Here is a 21,154-nt window from a genome sequence, read left to right as displayed (position 1 = left end):
CAAGAATCGAGAAATAGCTATCATCTCTCTAACAATATTGAGCAAGTATTTTGCCAGCTTACAATATGTACACGTTTCACTGTAATCTTCAAACATTTTCCATAAAGTTTTATCGGAGAATTGAATATCGGATACTCACTTGATTTGGTAAAATAAAAATATAACTTCGTTTTTTAATAATTTAAAAAGCGAGGCTTGCTCATTTCATCACACGGCGACAGTACAGTTCATATACTTAGCAGAATTGCTCTAAAATGGCTGCCGCGTTTACTACAGCTACATCCCGCGGTCTCAGTAAAGGATCTGGAAGAGGTGATCTAGCCAATTTATAAATGTTAGCAGGAGTTTCTTTGAAAGTCCATAGCTCTTTTATAGCTGTAGCCGTTGTCTGCAAAGGGATGTTAAACGAACTGCACTGAACGCGGCTCGTTGTTCTGTGCTAGGCTGGCCCCGCGGGTTGGCTGCTCAGGCGCCTGACAGGGCAGCCGGTGAGAGGGGGTGTGTCGGGGGCTTAGTGACGGGCGGGCAGCAGCGGCAGCTCCGGTAAGACCAGTGCAATTCTGAAAGATAGGTCATTCCGATGCCTGCTTATCTGTCAGAGCTTAGCTTTACGGCTGATTATCTATAACTCAATCGAGAGCCAAGGTCGGGTTTACTCCTCGGGAAGAAGGAACAGGGGGATAGACCATGTGGCAAGGGTGACCACCTGCCTGGGATGCACATTCTGATTAGAGAAAGTCATGACAACATAGCTGCCAAGGTTTCAGATTGCTATGTGTGACATTTTCATAATTTTAGTGACATTTCAACTACTGTGAGTGACACTTTCGCCTGCAAAATCAAGCAATGAAGACGAGGCAAACATATATATATATTAAAGTGACACTTTCTCATGAGAAAAAAACATGTAATGAGGTGCATGGAGAGAGATAAATGTCAGAACTTATCCACAAGAAGTTCTAATATCTTGCAACTGGAGCAAAACCCCTGAAATGAAAGTTTACAATTGCTTTATAATGAACTATGTCTGCAAATGTTGTGGTAGGCTAGCATATACTGTGTGTAATATAATTTTAAAACAATGTGAAAATTCATGTGCCTACAGTAGCAGGCAGGGTCCTCGTAGCACTATAATATAGAAGTAACTATCCACTACTGGGCCAAGAAGGACACACTTGAAAAAATATTTACTTTTGTGCCAGCATTCGATTGCTACCAACAATATACCAGGAAATATCACCATTAAGCCAGATCAAGCATTAGGCTATTGTGCGGCTTTAATAATGCAGGGTCCAGCATTATAGAACATGTGAGTGCCACGGATGCCTATGATATATCAAGGAGGATCACCAATGAGCATTGGATGCCTGCAGTATGGCAAGAATTACGCATTTCCTTATTTTCAATATTTTTGCATTTTTTTTATGTCATTATATTTGTTTTTGTTATTTACAGTTAATAACATTACTGCTGCATTTATTTACTCTTTTTAAGGCCTACTGATTCTTTTCTGAGTACTTGTTATTTTATTTATGGTATCACACGCGCTTTGTTGTAGTTTAGCATTCTGCATTAGGCTTTTCATGTGCACTCTTTCATCTGTAACCACCTCCCGCTGCTAATCACCTCTCAGGACTGCAGTCTAGCAATAGCCAAACTTTGCTGGTAAGTAGCACATGTTGTCTACAGTGCCACAAACCCCCAAAATGGTGGTGGTAAGCAATGGTGACGGTAATGTAATGGCAGCGTTGTGATTGGTCGGGACGCTGACCAGCCAGCCGTTTATGGGGAGCCCATTTTCTCTATGTAGGTTGCATGCAAGAAGCAGAAACATAAAATGGTATTTATAATATGATTTTATGTTTCTGCTTCTCGCACTGTGAGAAAGCAGTGGGCGACGCTCCTCCGCCCACATGGAGGAGACGCCCCTATCAAAATCCCTTTCAGAGGGCCATGGGGCAAGCAGGAGCTACTGGGCCCAGCCGTGGGTATTAAGGCCTTTTACTCCTGATGCTCCGGGGCTAAACCTACTATGGATCCTGAGCAACTGGGCCAAGAACTCCTTCAGCACTTGACTCTCAGTGGGAGTGCGAGTCGAGAAGTACAAGGCTGCTCGGGGGGATAGGGGTGTAGACACATGGAAATTAACACAGGCTCACATTTAGGAGTATTTATATATGAGAACAAAGTGAAATAAGGCATTCACAAACAATACACAGTCCCCTGAGGTCAGTGCTCTACTGTTTTAAAAGGCTATTTACTGAGTCCTTCTCCCCTCTGGTTAGCAGTAGTGGTTATTTCCCATTCACTATAGACAACATTCACGTTTAGCCCTACTAGTTGTCCGAGTCTCCTGAGTCCCACTCAGACTCTTATTAAGTGTTCCAGTGCTGAAGTGCTGTATGGCAGGCAAGTACCCCTGGGGCTGTCTAGCCCGTAAATCCGTCTTACCCGCATAACTGGAGTCTCCAAGTACTTCCCCTGTCTCTGGTACATTTCTGACGCAATTCTGCAGAGACAGTAGTCGGGTGTCCTCCAGTTCCTCACATGTGGTCCTGTGGAGTTAGGGCAGCGGGTCCTCAACACTTCTCCAATGCTGATAAGTTTTCTTGAACCCTCCGGACAAGTTGATGGATTGAGGAATTCAATGCTGCTGGTCCTCAGTAGGGGCTTTACAGCAGCCTCTTCCTCCAGACAATGGTCTTGACCAGATAATTCTCTTTGCCTTTTTCTAGTGTACCCACCTGGCTGACAGGATCACTGTGCTCATTCTGAACATGGCTACGGTTCAATCGGCACAGCAGCAATCTTCACGTCAGCTCCACCTAGCATACGAGGTTGATGACTTAATCCGCACACGATCTATGGCCCATATCGAAACAACGGCCCCATTTGGCAAACGGGGTTCGAGACTTCACTCCACAAATCAGTCTGGGAGATTCCTCTACCTCCACATACTCTACCAGTTAGGCCTGGGTTTCCCAGAATGGAACCCAGAATCCTCCATGTATTGTACCATTCACATGCACACATATACCCAGCACATGCATACAACATACACTCACTGCACAGCGCTACATCTTCCATGTATTGCACCCTTAACAAGCATGCATACATCCAGAATATGTGTATAACACACATGCAGTGTGTCAACAAATACACCAATGTAGCCCAAGGGTGAGTTAAGCACACAGCAGAATAATTTTAAATGAGTGAACCTGTAGGCCTCACTCCAGTGACAAGTAAAAAGCCTTGTTCACTCCTACTAATCGGTACATGGTATGCTGCCCACCACACTCACGCTGCTTAACTCCTGGCAAAGGCAGTATCCTGGCACCACTATGAGGGTAGCACTTTGTGCACAAGTCCCGGTCTCAAAAGACCACAATTCCTGAGATAGGCCTATGTCATAGCACACACACATGATCTATGTTCGTCCATCTAAAAAAACATCAGCATCTTTGATCCAAACATCATTACAGTTGGGGCACATGTCCATCACTATGCGAGGGACTTTTCTGTCCCAACAATTGCATTATAGTGTATGTTTTTATTGGTTACTTAAGATAGATTGCCATTGAGTTCACCATCAGGCCAGAGTACCAAATTATAGATCTTATCCATCTTTTTATGGCTATTGGTGACCCTATCTTGCCGTAACCTGATAAACCAAAAGGGATGAAAGTGTGGTCAGAGCTGAACTTGTGAAGACTAGTTCATGAAGATCTCTTTATATTCCACAAATAAAATTATCTTTCCTCCTTCGAAGATGGAGATGGAAAGAATACTGGCAATGTAGCTCTTAAGACATAAATAGGCAAAAAAATCTGAGTCACAGCTTAAAATAACACCATCATCATGAGTTGTCATTCACGGAAAGCGGCACAATAAAGCAGATAATTCCTATGAGGTAGTGCAATAGCTATATGATAATGGGCCTTTGAAAATCAGATATCTCAACTGCACTGAAAATAGAGGTTCAAAATTATGAAGCTGGAAAGCCTAGATTACCAAGGGTAGGCCCCAGCCGGGAGAAAGAGGAGCTATCACAGGTCTGGAGAAAGAAAAACTCTTAAATAGCCTTCCAACCAACTACTTTCCTTCTTGAATGCCTCCCCAGAGTTCAAACAAAGCACATGGAGTTTTTTTCGGTTCAGAAACAGAAAGATTAAGTTGAAAAGTACCCCAAAAGAATGGAAGGAAAATAGCAATCCAAAGGAGAGAAAGAATGAGCGGCACCCTATTTAGTACTTGACTTGCTTGTGCCAAATGGAGAGAAAGCCCTTTGTGCTGCAAGCCTTTTCTTTCAACCTCCACTGTGACGCAGATAAGCAGAGTGCCAGATGAGAAATAGAGAGAAGAGGGAATAGTAATAGAGGAAGGCCCCTCGGAGTACAAGTTCACAGAGACTTCAGGAGAGGAAACCATGTTTTCCTTAGCCATTGTGGAACTAGTAGAATTATCCATGTATCCTCCACCTGAACCTTGGATCGCACTCTCTGAATCAAAGTAAAAAGGGAGGGGAGTATATAGTAACTTCTAGAGCCATTTCGCCGAGCGAGCTTTTACCTCTGAGTACCCAGGATTGTGGGAACAAAACCATAAAGATTGAACATTGAACATTTTTCGTGAAGGCAGTACAATTCAGAAATGATGTGCCTTATCTCTTGCACACCTTCTGGAAAATCGCTAGAGGCAAAGAGAAATCTCAGAAGGACAGAAATACCATGCTCAATGAATCCACTTCAGTATTGTCCAAGCCCACAACTTAATGCCAACTTAACCCCTGCTGCATCTCTAGGATCTGGAATGAGTTCCCCCTTCATAATTTATAACGCTGCAGTCTCTGTATAGTTGGAATTCACCAGAATATTGTGACCTTGGATATGTATGCAAACATGCCAAAGCGCTTGTAGTATTGCTGGCAATCGCCTCCAGTTAGATGAGCTTTGGCTCTCAACGAGGGCCCATCAAGCTTGAAATGGTGGAGGTCCTAGAACAGCTGCACATCTCATGGTGGTGGCATCCACTGTCAGAACAGAATTTAAGATGCATTGGAAGACCCATGGAGAGGGATGCTGGGTCCAACAACCCCTGTACTCATAACTTTATTTCCATTGTAACTGGAACCATACTTTCTGAAGACTGAAAAACTAACCAGCAATGGTTCTGAATATGTAACAAGTGGAAGGAGATGAGCCCAGAAGGCTGTGAAGAGTCATGCTATTCCATCCATGTCCCTGCTGGTACTTCCAAGCATTCTAAAGGAAAACAGTACCTCCAAATATTGTGCTATTTGAACTGGATGAAATACCATATCTTCTGAACCTGGCCCAATGAAGACCAGGTCTTGAGTTGGAGACTTCAGAATATTTAGGAAACATCTGTGTCAGGTTATACAGTTCATTGCTATCTCTGTACCCTGCAGTGCGATGGACACTGAAGGGCCATGTGTCAGCCAATTGGAAAAGTAAGAAAACACTAAACGAGACCTTGTAGATGTAAGAACACCACCACTGGAGCTATCATCTTGGTGAATACCTTTGGAGCTGAGCAGAGGCCACACAGCTTGTCGAGTCTCTTTAGATTCATTACAATCCAGAATCCTGCTGATAGTTTATTTACAAGGGATATGCTTAAATAAACCTGTTTTCCTCTCCCCAAGAGTGGAACAGGAGTCACTGGTCATTTCTCCACCATAGCAGACTGACCTTTTTACATTGCCTCTTTCTTGGTTTCCTTTTCCTCATGCCCCAATGGAAACCATTGCAGGGGAGCCTAATAATATTTTGTAAGAGGATAAGGATGCGCATTAAATTGGATATTGAAAGTTCGTAGTTTTACTTATGAGTAATCTCATTGGGTGAATATACAAAGCTTAGCATCTCTCTATTCTCTATTCATAGAGTTTAAATGTCAAGGATGTGTGAGAAAATGGCCACAAAAGTAAGAAAATGTTTCATTACCTTGAGTACTGGGGTGCCGTAGGGCGTTGAAAGAAAAACACACATGCAAGGACTGTATTTGTAATGTATCTAATAGAGTAGTGCAAGATTTACAGCATGGTGTCTTGCATGTCCTGTGATGAGATATATGCCAAGAAAAGAAATCCTAAGGAGGAGGTGGGAATGTTATGCCTTCCACCGAATCAAATTATTTTAAATTTGTATTGAACATGTTAGTTTTACGTAAACAGTGGAGACATGATTATTCATTCCATGTTTTTTTATTACATTTAAATGTTGAACCCATACGTTAAGTAAATTAAACTGAATCTAAGTCATCAAAAAAAAATAATAATGAATGTGGCCATTTTCATGCAACAAACGAATTCATTTCTTCTGAAGACCTAGATTCAATGTACTTGTTATAGGTGCTTTTCGTCAAACAAACTTTCTTTATAAAACCTCTTTACCTATTATTTGGGCTGTAAAAGGAAGCTGTCTTTGCAGTGTGTTGTTTTTATTCCTCATGGCATTGTATTGTTAGGCATACAGAATAGTCTTTCTCGTAGAATAATAAACATTAGGGTTGGGCTGACACTCTGCAGCTTCGAAAATAAGAAACAGAAAGCCAAGCACCCTTTTCTTTACTGAATACATTTGTAATGGTGTGTGAAAATGTGATAGGGTAAAAAGGAGTGTCTGGCAGTGCCACAATTATTACTTGCTGAACTGTCACCACTTTGGAGGGGAGAATCGAGTTAGCTGACCTAAGGGAACAAAGCCTTATCAATGGTTAATGGGGTATGATAGACTGAAACAATCGAAGAAACTAAATTAGCCCCAAACAAATAGTTGCTGTAGTGTTTGCTCATTTAAAATTGCGAACTCCAAGGTGGGCGATAAAGTTAGTCCAATTGAAAGGGCACGATGCGCAAAATTGCGAGCTCCAAGGTAGGTGGGCGGTTTTGTTAGTCCGGACATAGTGCACTTTACAAATACTCATAACATTATCATCTGGTGTCCCATATGTTGAAGGTCAGTGCCTTCCCACCAATTCTTGGTGTGTGACAGCATTACATACATGCCAACTAACATGTATTTTTACTCTGACTGCTAACCGAGACTACTTCGGGGCATCTGAAAATAAAGTTTTCCGAAATATGCAAATACTTGAGTTAAAATAGTAAAAAGTACTCAGACCGCCTTTACTTAGTAACGCTGCTTTCTCCATGCACAGTAAAGAAGCTTTTATGTATCCTCATCACATGGACCAGAACTTGAAAGGAATGAAAAGTCTAAGCTATGAGAGGCACATAGCAGTAAAAGGACACTTTTTACTTTCACTCTAATATATCGTGAGGTCAACCCCAGCTCGTTCAGTTGCGGATGAAGACAAAACCCAGTTGCCTGTGTTCTAGCTGAGTGTGGAAGGGTTTTAAGATTACCTAGCAGTGTCAGAGCTATAGTCACCCAAAAGTGCTGCCCCCTCCAGACCTACATTCGTTGGAATACATAAGAACACATCTATCACACGATCTATCAATCCATCCATCTATCTATCTTTTGGTCAATCTGTCTGTCTATCTCTTTGTCTCTCTGTCTGCCTGTCTATCAATCTATATATATCCTCTTGATTTGAATGTGTATTCTCTGGTATGTATGTATCTTGATGTTAAAACATAAGCTAAGAAATATGCAATATCGAAAATCCTCACAAACAGATTCCTTTGGCTCTGTGCACCAGGCTTGTCCTTGACTATGCTATCTATATCTCTTTTGATAAAGGCAGATAAAGTTTTAGGTTCCATGTTTATCCATTTACCTTGTACCCTGAGAACTGGTGTAACAAGTGGCTGATGCCAGGCAGAGATTAACTTTCCTAATCAATGTAGATAATAGTGAAGATTCTGGACCTGTCGTTAACGCCCTGTCATTCTCCCCCTCGCTGACATATTATGAAATAAGAGAAATTGTTAGCTCTTTGGACAGACTCCATGTTTCTTGATGCATTTTAAGTACACTTTGCGAACAACTGGAGTTACCAGGAAGTGCATATGCACTTTATTGTGTTTGGCATTAAGAAACATTGGATGAATGATTGGTAAGATCATTTGTTTGATTCCTAGCTGATGAACGGCCCGGTATCATCTCATAAGTGTGCTTCCGAGGTTCTACAAGAAAGTACCCTAAAACCGTGGCATTCCTATCTGTCAGATGAATGGTGTTGCCTATATTTTCTCCTTTGTTCTCTGGTGGATCCTCCAGCCTGTATTTTTCCTAACTCTTCCTAGAAAGTATACAACACGCTGCCGAGGTACTTGTAACTAACCACAATCATAACAGTTGGATATGAACAATTTAGCATATGAGGGTGCCACACATGCAACCATAGCTGTACAAACTGTAACCTACATTGTACCTATATTTTATTCACTGTCTCTATCATTTCGGATTTCAAATATGTTGATTGGGTTTTATTAGCATATACATATACAGCATATTATTTGCATATTTTCATGCAACATATTAGTAATTGAAAGATACTTGCATTTGGTCCCATATGCATCATTTTCATTTGCGGTTCTATAGTTGCTTACAAAATGTTTCACTACTCTACACAGGCCTTCACCCAGAAACTCATAGCCTTCCATTGTAATTTGTCTACATTATAATAAGAATTAAACTATTAAACCTACGCAAGACGATCTGCAGGAACAGCGAGAGATTATGGCAATGCTCTTGGAGAGGGGGAGGTGAGCCTAACATATCGCGAACATCCCAAACCTGATGTTACTTTACTCATATGGGTGTTAAGCACTGTATGTATTCAGATCAGAGATTGGTTATATATGTGCCCGCGATTGTGTTTTTGTCCACATTGCTGGTTCATGGTCTTTCAGTATATTATTGTACTATTGTGTTTTCTCTTTGAAATGCATTTTAAAAACTATTAAAACAAAGAAGCTTAACTTTAGCCATCTTGTCCAGCTGTGTGTAGATGGACGGGAATATCTAAAGTGCTGTTAGATTTCTGTTTTGCATTATTATTTTTCCTTTTTATATTGATATCATATTAGTGACTGTCCGGCTGTCTCGCGCTATGAATAGAGGACTTTATTCAGGGGTAGTCCTGGTGAATTAAGTATTTTGTTCCATAGCACAAACCACTCTGTATTGTCATGTACTAACCCAGTGGGTCAAATTGTCACTGAAGGGTGTCACTATAGATATTATTATTGTTTTAATTTCACCATTTATGGTACTAATATTGTTTTAGTTAAGGGATATCACCAGTTCTAGTATCTCTTCCTGCTGTCTCCATATGGGTATCTTTCTTATTAGCCCTTCCATTGCTTCATTGTGCAGCCCCCTTCTGTAACTCCTGTTGCCATCACCCCTTTGTAGACGGAGCGGTGTTTGCTTTCCACTTCATGGTAATCATTCTTTCAGCTAGCAACTCAGCAAGGTGTACACATCTGGATGCTGTTTTGCATTTGTGGGGTGGGCAGATGGCCCTGATAAGCAACTTTTTGCATATAGTAAGCTTTGTCTGTTTGAGACCCATGTCCGAAAATTTGTGACTTTGGGTCCGTTATCTGCACTGTGTGGGATGCCTCACAGCATTTGCCAGAATCCAGCCTGTGCCAAACCATAGCAGAGGCATTTTGATGTAGTAACTGTATATATCTCATCAATAGTCTTGGGTAACAGGTGTGCTCTACCCAGAACATTAAACTGAATGTATTTGAATGAAGTATATCTGAGACCATCGTGGGGATGTGCTCGGGTTTTTACTTATTCTTGTCATTAGGCTCCTGTTCAGATCCTCTTCCCGTGCTCCTCTTACCGCCTCTAGTAGAGTCCTATATATCCATGTTATCCATCGCCTGGCATTATCCGTGATGAACGTTTTGTATATAATCGTGTGTTTGTCGCTCAAATAAACCTGTTTTCCTCCCACCTAATGGGGGGAAAACTGATCCATAGTGTAAGGAGACAGTCACACGTTCCTTTTTATCCTAAGGATTATTATTATTATTTATTTCATTAGGGAGCGGGGTCTATCCTCATAACTAAATATGAAAAGTGTTGTTGTCTGTAGGAGAAACTAAAGTAAACGTATCATCTATACATATATTATAGGTGCTGCCATTTAATAAACAGCAAATAAGTTGAAGAATTCCTGTTGTAATTTTTTAAGTGCACAATGCTTCTGAAACCTAAAGAGATCTATCCCTAGCCGTTAGGTGTTGTTCAGCCTCTGTTCCTAAAACAGCACTTTGCCATCTTGTCCTCAACAGTTCCCTTCCCACTGAAGAGTTTTGAGACAGCCTCTTCCAAGCAGATTTGCTCAAATCAACTTTTTCCTATCCCTTGTTTGTGGACATATGCTGGGCCAACACCCAAACTTTGTTGCATCTGGGAGAACATGCTCATCATACTGCATTCCCTTTGTAAAGCTGCTGTAAGTGTGTCACAAGATGGATTGCCTGTGTGGGGCAAAACCCCAACCCAGACAAGCTCCAGCAGCCGCAGGTATTCAGTTATGTTATGATTCTGATTATGTGATGGTTAGGTGTATTTGTTAGTGTGTTTTTCTACCAAAGAGGGTATCCTGACGCTGCAGCTGCAGTTCTACCCTGGGCTAGGGCTAGCGCATGGGTTTTTCAACAGCCAAATTCTTCAGCTTCATGCGGAATTAAAAAAGTGTGCCTCTGATGTGTAGCTGCAGGTTGTGCTGGGCTTTCGGTGTGCTGTAGGAGAAGGCTCAACCACCAGTTCTGATTCCGTGTGTGCATGGGATGTGTGCAAGAAGGAGTCCGGCTGAGGGTAGGTGTCTGGTAGGTTTGTGAAATTAAATGTGTCTATTGCTGTAGGCAGGGCCTGTGTTGTGGAGAGCTTTGAAGGTGTGTGAGGAGTTTGAATTGAGCTTGTTTGTATATTGAAACCAGAGGATCTATCTCCCTGAGGTGGGGTGCGGTGAGCGTACTGCGTGGAAGGTTGAGTTTGAGCCTTGGTGCTGCGTATTCAGTATTCAATGGCTAACCTAGCAGTCTATGCTGATATTCTTTGAGCATTATTCAACAGGCTACTCATGCATATCTTAAAACCTATTGATTACAATTCAGTTTATTTGATTTGTATTAGTGGTATCTATCGTGCACCGATTTAGCCATCAGGAGCAGTGGAACATTGTACACAACAGCAGATATATTTGGGTGCACAAGAAGGTTACAGAACTATGTAAACAAATGGTGGACGTGTCATCAGGGCCTGGGAGGTGAAACCAATGGAGTGGCACTTGGGGAAACATTATTGGGTGGTACCTAGGCATAGTGAAGTGAGTCATGCGGACTTTTATCGAGAACTTTAAAGAACGTCTTACTGTAGAGGCGTTCCTGGAAAAAGGTTTGATTCCTCTTTGGTTGTCAATGGCAGAAGTTGCTTGTATTGCTTGAGATTTCCTGCTGTTTGTAGTTTAATCTTATTCTTCTGGAAGACCTTGTAGCTCATACATTAATATTTGAGCTGATCCTGTGGAAAGCCTCACTACGTTCCAGGTTAGGGATGAAACAGATTTCCCTTGGTTAGGGTCTAGCCATGTCACTGTATTCATTGCACACTTTAGTAGTAGTATGTTAGCTAGCATCAGAGAGGCCGCTTTTACTACAGATGTCAGAAGTCCCCGACATAAAAATATATAATGATGGGGATGTCATGAGAATGGACATTCACATTATAGTTACAGAGAGAAATAAAATATTACATGCACCCAGCATTCATCCCAAAAACATCAAAAAACGTTCATCAAGTACGTTTTTTTAAGACTTGGTAGAATTGTTTCTGATAGCAGGAATTATAAACTCCAGGAAGAGGGACTGCACAGGAGGTTTCTAGAGCAAAGGCTCAACAAAGAACCACTGATGAAAGCTAGAAATAAAATGTGAATGATCAACTAATTAATGATTTTACAGCTTGCGAATAAGATTAGACTGATACTTCCTTATACAAGAAAATCCGAGAGCATCATAGGAACTATTAACACATTGGAATGATAGCTGATACTTCATAATTGATTTGAACTTTTACCAAATAAAGTGTTAAACGATTGAATTCATTATTTTTCCATTGTGGTGTGCCTTCTCTGAAACCAAGATTTGACATGTCCTTATGTCATCTGCGAGTTAAACTATTCTTGTTATGAAGTATCACACTTGTTGTCCACGTGACAGATAGGACAGGCCTGCTGGGGTGCTCAGCACTTCTAGGATCTTTGTTATGTTGGTGAATCCCCGCTGTTGCAGCATGTGCCTCGCATTGTAGCAGTTGCAGTTTCCACCAGTTAGGACACACCTTCATGTCATTCCAGTCAGACAGCCCAGCCAAAACCATCAGCCATCCTTCGATCTGATGCCCAGTAGCAGATCATGGAAGTGCCATCGGTGAACACAGCGTGTTGAAATATGTGATGAACCTCCATTTTAAAACATCACCCTCCATTTAAAAATATGGACACAAATGTACATATGGCAATTGACAATGAAAGAAACGTACTGATATATTTTAATGTGCTGCAAGCAATTTGTAAGCCTTATCTCTAAATGTATACAGTTATTAATGTTCAGGATAACAATTAGATTAACAGATCTACAGTGGCATTGAGAGGAGTACTTTGTTGTACAGTGTAGTGCTATTCAGTGGAGTATAGTGTGGCACAGTGGAGGGGCATACATTGTTGAGTGGACAATAGTGTTGTTGAGCAGAGTTAGTGGAGTGGTTTGGATTGTAGCTGGGTAGAGTGGAGTGGCATAGAACGGACTAGAGTGAAGTGGCATACAGTGCAATAACGTGGAGTGGCGTAGAGTGGACTGGGGTTGACTGCAGTAGCGTAGAGTGAAGAGGCATACAGTGGAATATCTACAGTGAAGTGCTGTAGAGTGGAGTGGGTTAGAGTGGAGTGGCGTACAGTGGAATAGCGTAAAGTGGGATGGCGTACAGGAGAGTGGCGTAGTGTGGAGTGACATAGAGTAGCGAAGGGTAGAGTGGAGGGGTGTACAGTGGAGTAACATACAGTGGATTGGTATAGAGTGGAATAAAATGTATTTTAGGTACAGCAGCACTCCCGAGCAGTACCGCGGTACTCTGTACTTTATTTATTTTTAAATATATGGAAACTTATAAATATTTTGCACTACCTATTACCACTTGAATAAAATAGTAACCGGTAGGGGAAAAATATCAAACCTAATACTGGCTTATATCTAAGGATGAAAACCAGAACACAACCTAAGGGTACCTAAACATAACAAAAGGCAATCATTAGCCAATTATATAATGCCTTGTCATCACTATGTACAATTACATTTCTTAACAATATCGCAAGAACAGATATCACTAATTTAAAAAGCCTTATCATTAAAAAAGCACTTAACCTACTTCCCTGTAGTACTCAATAGGATCATCTGCACACCATAATATGTAATCCTGACAAATTTCATGGAAATCCGTTCAGCCGTTTTCACGCTATGCAAGATCCAAAAGTCTATGGAAAATGCGTTGGTGGAAAAACACTTTGTGGGACCCACTGTGACTAATCCACGCCAAACAGCTAAACTTTCCATCATTCGCCAATGCAGGAAAGTTTCATCGAGATTCGTCTAACGTGGGCAAACTTATTAGTGACAAAAATTCGGAGGACTGTGCCATGGTAATTATTACCATTGTTGAATGTGGGGAAGAGTTTATTTAAAACCGGGATGCAAGTGGTTACATTTTTGCAGTAAAGTAAAACAACTTTGAAGAGGCCATCATGAGAACTGTTCCCAGTGTAAAGAAATTTGTAATATGTAGTCTGTGAAGCAGTTAACAGTGGTTTTCTCATGACAAGTTTGCTTTACTGTACTGTGGTGATAAAGTGGAATTTGGTATTTGCACTGTAGTGATAAATGTGAAAATGATGATGATTTGCTTACAATTCAGTCTTAACTATATTATCTCAGGACAGGGAGAAGCAGGGCTTAATTACATATCAATTGCCAGTGTATACATTATTCGGCAACATTTATTCTCACTGCCATGTTTCAGTTAGGGCTTTGCTATGATACAATACATTTTGGTGTTCAAAAGGGAGCGTTACTGCCTTAGGAGAAGTGTGGCTCAATGGTTAGAGTGGCAGACCCTGATGCAGAGGTCTGGCCCGGGACCAGGGTTCAATTCCCGTCTTGGCAGGGTCTTGAGCTCTAAATTCCTCGGACCTGATTTCTCGCCTCGGTGCCTATTCTAATCATGGGTCCCATGCTGCAACTCTGGGCAATAGCTTGCTTAATCTCCACAACGGCCCCAACAGCGCTGGGATGCCTGGTTTCACCTTGGGGATGCCCAGGAGTGGACATTTCACAGGGAAAAGCCAGGACGGGTTCCTTAGCGGTATGAGTAGCTGTGTGCTATACAAGTACAAAACATTTACATTTACATTTTATAGCTCCCACCGGAAGCACAGCTTGTTTTACGTACTTTGTACAAAAAGTGCCAAAATTCAATCCGTTTCGTATATTTATTCTGTTATTCCAGTTTTCATATTCCATTTTTCATTTATAAATCTTTTCCTCCGTCACTTGAAAAAACCAATATGTAATTTATTCCGATGCAGTAGATATGTCCATCCGGACCTTTTTCTAAGGCAGGAAACATACATAACATCCTCAGCAGTGATTTATTTCCCAATGCATTTCGGGCACATTTTGTCGCCCTTCTTCAGGGGTTCACTATAAATGTAAATAATGACATTTTTAGACTGTGTATTTAATTAGACATTCATTACATACCACTACATATTACTCATTATATACAATTGTCACAAAATTCAATGTACTCATCGGCGTATTCCCTCTAGTAACTCACAACACTAAGCTGTTTCAAAATGTGCTTCCCCCCTTTTTTCAATGGTAATTACGAGTTCTATACAATACATTTTGGAGCATATGTTCTGACAATATTTTTATATGTGTTTTATTAAAACATTTTATTTTATATTTCTATCCTCAGTCTTTATGTGACTGGATAAGAATGGCAGGTCGGCGGGCGTTGAAAGCTGTGCTGGTGGATTTAAGTGGCACGCTGCATGTTGAAGATTTGGCAGTCCCTGGAGCACAAGAAGCTCTTAAAAGGTGTGGTTCCTATTTTTATTATCTTGTGGTATGTTTGGGAAATTGTGAAAGTGATCAACTCTTCTATAGTAAATACAAGTAGCACTACTGGTTGACAGATGCTTGATTCATAAAGTCTAATATGTGCAGTTATATCTTTTTGACTGTGCTGAAAGGAGATTATTTCATACCTAATACCTAATACAGAAGTAAAGCAAAAACCTTATTTGGAAAAGAGCAAAAACTAAAACTGTGGACTCTTTTATTAAAATAAATTCTTACCCATTGAGCAGTTCTATGTACACTCTTTATGGATAAAAGGACATGATACGTGTACATGTGCTGCTAGTGCCTGGCTCCGCCTTCTTCATGCTTGGCCAAGCTCAGTTCCACATGTGAGCCACTAAAATGACATGCAACCTCTCCAGCCCCCTCAAACAGCAGCGGGCATCGCAGTTAGCAAAGGCTAGAAGAAAATGGGACACACTTGGCCTCTTGTCTTGGTGGATATAGGACCAACTGATAACCCTATGTTATAAAATCTGTATATACATTTCCCTGTCACTGAGTGAGTGTGGGTATTAATTCTGCAGAGAAACCATCCTTCACAGGAGCTATCTTTGCTGATCATGGGAGTGTACACTTATTTTTCTCCATGTCGACTTAGACAGTACTGCACTGTTTTATTCCCTGGAAATGATGTTATGATAAAGGTCCCAAGCCCTAGCAAAATCCGTCTTTCTTTTCCCTTTTTTAGCCTTGGGGTGTACTACAATACTCACATAGTTGGGCCATTTTATCTCTTCACTCCTCCATCTACTCAAAGTGAGACCTTCTGGTGACTTCCAACTTATTGTATTTTGTCGTTTTCCTAAAGGTTGGCCAACTCTACAAATCTACTCCTAATTTTTTTACATTTGGGGTGTAGTAACAGCCCCAGTGTGCAATTTTTAGGAATTTGTACTATAGTTCTATCATTTGATTTGTTAAGGAGTCGTATTTCATTCTTCAAAAATCTAGTAGTCTAGAGTAATTCCAAGCAAGGTGTTAATTTCCTTACATCTTAAACATGAGGATTAGGCTCCTGGATACATTTTATTAATCCTCTTGAGCGTATTGTCTACTCTATGTATACTGTAACAGGGAATTCGTCTAAAGCAAGCATTTCTAGAGATACTAGGTGCATTCCTCAATATGTGTTCAACTGTTATATGTTCATTCATATATAAAGCCTTTATCTTTCAGACTGTCTAATGAACATTTGGACTGGCTACTGTAGTGTAGTTCCTATATTCCCAATAGGCTCTGCGCATTGGAATAATATATACTGTAGTTTAGACGTTGGACTGAAGTCGACTAGGTCTCTACCGAATATATTAAACTTAATAGTGAGTGCCAGCTAGCTCAGAGGTCACTAGAAACTTTCTCGAATTCACAAGAAGGGATTCGTTTCTGACAACCGCATAAACATGACAACTTTGTTTCCCAAGAATAAGAAATCAAATCTCTAGAGTCGAGGAAACAATAGATAACTATTTTACTCCGTCAATCGTGCATGCTTTGTTTCACCAGAAATGCGAGAATTAGAGAGACAGGCGTTTTCAATAAAAATATTTATTGAACAGTCGTCTTTCTCAAGCATTGGAAATGAACTGCTACAATCGAAATACTGGTTATAAAGTACAAGGCATAAAATACACACAGTATTATAAAGTAGTACTGTAAAAGCATGAAATGGTTTCTAAGCCATAAAAGTGCATAAAATGTATAAAATACATACAGTAATAAATTATGACTAAAGGTACTCAACTGGTGCTTCTAAAATACGCCTACCCCGGTGTACCTAACCTAAGTCTAGTACTAGGGAGGAAGTAAGTGAGGAGTAGCGTAAGTTTAGTAGTTCTCTGCCAGGAATCTATTCCAAGAATTCTCTAAGAGGTCTAATCAGCTCCGTACCTTGGTTTTAGAATGAAGGAGGTCTTGTATATCTCTCTCAGGACTCGATTTCCCAGATACCCGCAAGGGTAAGCCGGAAACACTGGAGCTGGATTTCTCAGCAAGAGAAAAGACAGCGTCTCTCTCAGTGCGTCAGCTAGATGGTCGGCTTCCTTCGGCACTTGCAGCTGCAATGCGTAGGGCAAGTAGATAGTCGATCTGCTGCAAACCACCGTGTGTTTGACTGGGCAAACCTGGGCATATTTATACTTTGAAGGTGCCGAGTTTGACGCATGTTTGGACTTAATATGGCACTCAAAGGCTAAATTCTTGGAAAACGCCAGGAGTTCTTGGAGAACTTAATATTCAAGCAGGGGGAAGTTCCTAGCTGCTGAAGGCGGGTTTTTCCAAGAAATCGTTGTTAATTCGATTACAACACCCACTCCATGATCTTAAGTTCAATGAAGCCAACCTAATAAGCACTGAACATATCTAAAGTTAGTGTTTACAATCCCACCCCAAATTACAAAAAATGCACTTCGAAATGGTTGTACATGAGAAAATATTGAGCATTTCTACAGTACGCTTTTGTAAGGAAGTGATGATATTCTAAGCATGTAGTATGGTATTAAAATATGCAAACTGAATGAATCATAAATTTACAATTATGAAAAAATGGCTCTTAAATACAGAAAGAAAAGTCAAGACCATTTCATAACATAACGTATCATGTCAATGGTTATATGAGGACAAGGCCAAATATTTTTTCTAGGCAGTGTTCAAAAATGAAAAGAATTTCTTGTTCTCTAAGAATAGTTCTACTTTAAGCAGATTAGTCTGTGCCAAAAAAGTTCAAAGTTTTGGATAGAAAATTCAAATGGTTGTGAAAAAATAGAGTCTCAAAGTTAGAATTCTTTGTTTTGAAAAATTGAAGGCCAAATTTCAGAGTTCAGGGAACGCTGTGTGCATGAATCAAAAGTTATTCTCGGTGTCGGGAGAGAACATCAGATCGTCAAGGCTGGCAAAGAAATCGTCTACCACAGTAGGTGAAAGAGGAACCACTTGAACAAGCAGATCAAATGTGCACAGATGAGAAGCATTGCCGTCAGCGCCAGGTGCCGCATTAGCAGTGTTCAAATCAGATAAGACCTGTGTTCCTGTTGATTCTCGTATCTCACCCTCAGTTAGACTTACTGGCGAGACCTCAATGAATGCCGTCATCATGATTGGTAGTCTTTGGAGACAACACGATGCATGAGCCGTTACAGGACCTAGCAAGGCGTCGACATCCGATGGCAGTACTGATGGAAGTGTCCAACATGCATTCCTCTCCGCAAAGCGGGTATCGTAGAACAGGTAAGATGCAATCTTGCCAGATTGGTCTGAGCGATAGAAACCAGGTTGTGTTCAGATCTCTTAAACGAGCCAAGCCAAGAATCTATGAAATCCTCTCACGATACCTCATGGCAAGGAGGGCCCCTTCCATGTTTGTCTGGGTACCGTTGGTTGCCGGACTTGCCATATCGGAGCAGAAGGAATAAAAATAGAATTCCTGCTACGAGTCCCAAGATGAGAGGCAGGCCTCCGAACACAGAGTGCATGAAGTTTGGAAAAATGCCGAGGACTGCTTCAAATGGAGTTAACAGTCCCGAAAAAAATCGTCTTAAATACATGTGCGATGCCACTGGTATCAGACATGTTTAAGATTTGACTTAACATTTCTGTGAAATGTACTGGGCAGTTTGTTGATAATAATGCATGTATCTCTGCAGATGTCCTCGCAACTTGCAGATCATACGTTTCTTTAGATGAGGTCAGTGGCACAGATTTTTGCAAAAAAATGGCTTTTATTCTGCTTAAAGTATGAATTCGTTTAGAAGAGATATTCAATGAAGGCCATAATGCCGTCCCACTGTCTGTCTTGTGAGTTGGATACAATACTTGCATACAAGTGACCATGGACGACACACTAACGAGATAAAGTTTTCCTGGCATCATGCCACAGCAGCTGTGATCATTCAACATAACGTAACTGCCATTGGATAGTTGCCTGAAAATAGGCTCTATCACGGTGGAGGGAGTACCGTGCAGGTGGCAAGAGAGGTTATTTGCAGAACCGTCGCAGGCTGTGTAAATTAATACCTTTGCACAAAAGTGTACCACTTAGTGAGTTTTTACAATTTATACCACTAAGGATTACCTCTTTTCCCTTGTTCCAACATTTGTGTGTGTAAGGTAAAGTCCATGTTGACTTAATGTATTCTTTACCCAACCTTTCATACAGGCCCGCTGGCATATGCTGTAGACAATACTGATATTGGAAAATCGTCACTGTTATCATGATGGTGCCATGAATTATCAATTCAATGACAGACTTCTCAGAAACTGTCAATGGTAATCTTTCCAGTTTTTCAATGCTCAGCACCGTATAGTCTGCTCCTCTTTGTGCCAAAGAGATTTGTTTATCTGTAAGTTTAAATATAGCAAACAATGACGTTGTGTTGATTAGACACCATGGCACGTAGCCTGAACGAAGATTTTGCAACGTCCAGCCTACCTGCATTATAGAACGTAATTGAGACTGGCCATGCTGTAAAATTAGCAAGTCTTGTTCCATTATGTCAATTGCAAAGGACACAATGCTGTCAAAAGAATATATTCTGGAGGACAGAGTCGTTAATCCATTGTCCACTACAGAGAGTGCTTTCTCTAAATGAATACAATCAATTTCTTGTATTCTTTCTGCAGTTTCCATTTGCGTTATTTTCCAAGCTTTGTTGTACGCAGCGTATATACCGGAGTATATGAAACGTTTTTGCTGTGGTTTGCGAGGCCCCATTAAGAAATCTCACAAATCATTGCTTTCTTTAAGTAAAGATAAAAGATATTTGATTACCGGAAGTGTGGATGTCTTTAGCCACTCAAGGCATAGTTTTCCTACACTATATGTTGTTACTATCCCTGGATGTTGTTTCTGGGAGTATCTTGGATCTGGCTTGTTCAGTTTTAACCCCTGTGTTTTGTTCAGGAATCTATCATGACAGTCATTGGTGTCTGTGGGCCAGATTAACCATTTTATCCAATCAGGATTAGTTCTGTTTTGTGTTAAAATATATGGTATGTCTACCTCCTTTTCTGTGGTGTCATTACTTTCAGAAGTGGGTTTAGGTAAAGCCAGTTTATTTCAATATTTTATTTTAGCTAGGCCAAGACAAGAAGTCTGTTGAACAGTATCGTTATAAAACATTATTTGTTCTGGTATAATGCAGGCTCTGAACAAGGCCTCTAAACCTTGTACCTGCAATTCTTTCGTGCCCCAGACAGTTTTTGTCTCAATGTTGTCTTTTCAAAAGTCAAAACCTAATGTAGACAGCTGAGCATAAAAGTTTGCCGAATAAATGTGTTTAGTGTTGGTCAACATTGTTTTCATTCCTGTCTTATTTACATTTTTTAAATAAAGCGTTTCTGGATTTGTAACATTAAACCCTGAGAAGTATGAACATTTTTCATGAAATGTTTTTGAGCTGCCTTTTGGTGGCGTGGGACTATGTTCCCATTGATTATATTTAAAAACATTCCTAGGATTTGCAGATTTGTGCAAATAGTGGTGACCATAGTGATTACAACACATTTGTTCATAATCTGATGACCCTTCTAAATAATCATGTTCAGTAAATTTTGCAGACATTTCTAAATCTGACATCATATTATTAACCCCTTCAGTGCTAATGACAAGGGTAACTCGTCATGGAGTTTCCATTGATTTCAATGGAAATTACATTGAAGTACCAGAAGATGCTTAGCATCCAAGTGGTTAATAGTCTCAAAGTTCCAATCATCAGAAAATGTGCGGGGTGATGCAAAGTCACTTAAAGAAACCTTGAACTGGTGTGGAATCCTTAGCAGCTCCATCGGGGCATAGATGTCATAATCAGTTCTATCCCATGCCATACCACCAGGTATCGGAACGGCTGTGATGTTCACTGACGGCAGGTCTCTTTTTTCACGATGGGATGATTTGTGAGGTTTTAGGACCAAGTTGATTTTCTGATTTGCTGTGTCCATTGTACTGTATTTTCCATCTATCATTTGTCCCAACCTTAAAACTAAAATCAGCCAGAGTAGGAG

At 40.6% G+C, this 21,154-nt stretch overlaps 1 protein-coding gene across 2 annotated transcripts in view; it reads left to right on the top strand.

Moving 5' to 3' along the window:
• Positions 1–248: 248 nt before the first annotated feature.
• The window catches only part of HDHD2 (haloacid dehalogenase like hydrolase domain containing 2), a 139,659-nt gene continuing 118,753 nt past the window's right edge, over positions 249–21,154 (top strand). Inside the window, exons 1-2 of one of the 2 annotated variants that reach the window (XM_086962907.1) lie at positions 249–312; positions 14,991–15,112. In XM_086962907.1, coding sequence (XP_086819033.1) covers positions 15,012–15,112 — 101 coding nt within the window. In that variant the 5' untranslated portion in view covers positions 249–312; positions 14,991–15,011. Of the gene's footprint in view, positions 313–389; positions 544–14,990; positions 15,113–21,154 lie in introns of those variants that run through there. The other variant, XM_086962906.1, reaches the window with a different exon arrangement.

This window comes from Lissotriton vulgaris, chromosome 3_1 (genome assembly GCF_964263255.1).
Source record: "Lissotriton vulgaris chromosome 3_1, aLisVul1.2, whole genome shotgun sequence".
NCBI classification, from domain to species: Eukaryota; Metazoa; Chordata; class Amphibia; order Caudata; family Salamandridae; genus Lissotriton; species Lissotriton vulgaris.
This window is presented reverse-complemented; position numbering and strand designations above follow the sequence as displayed.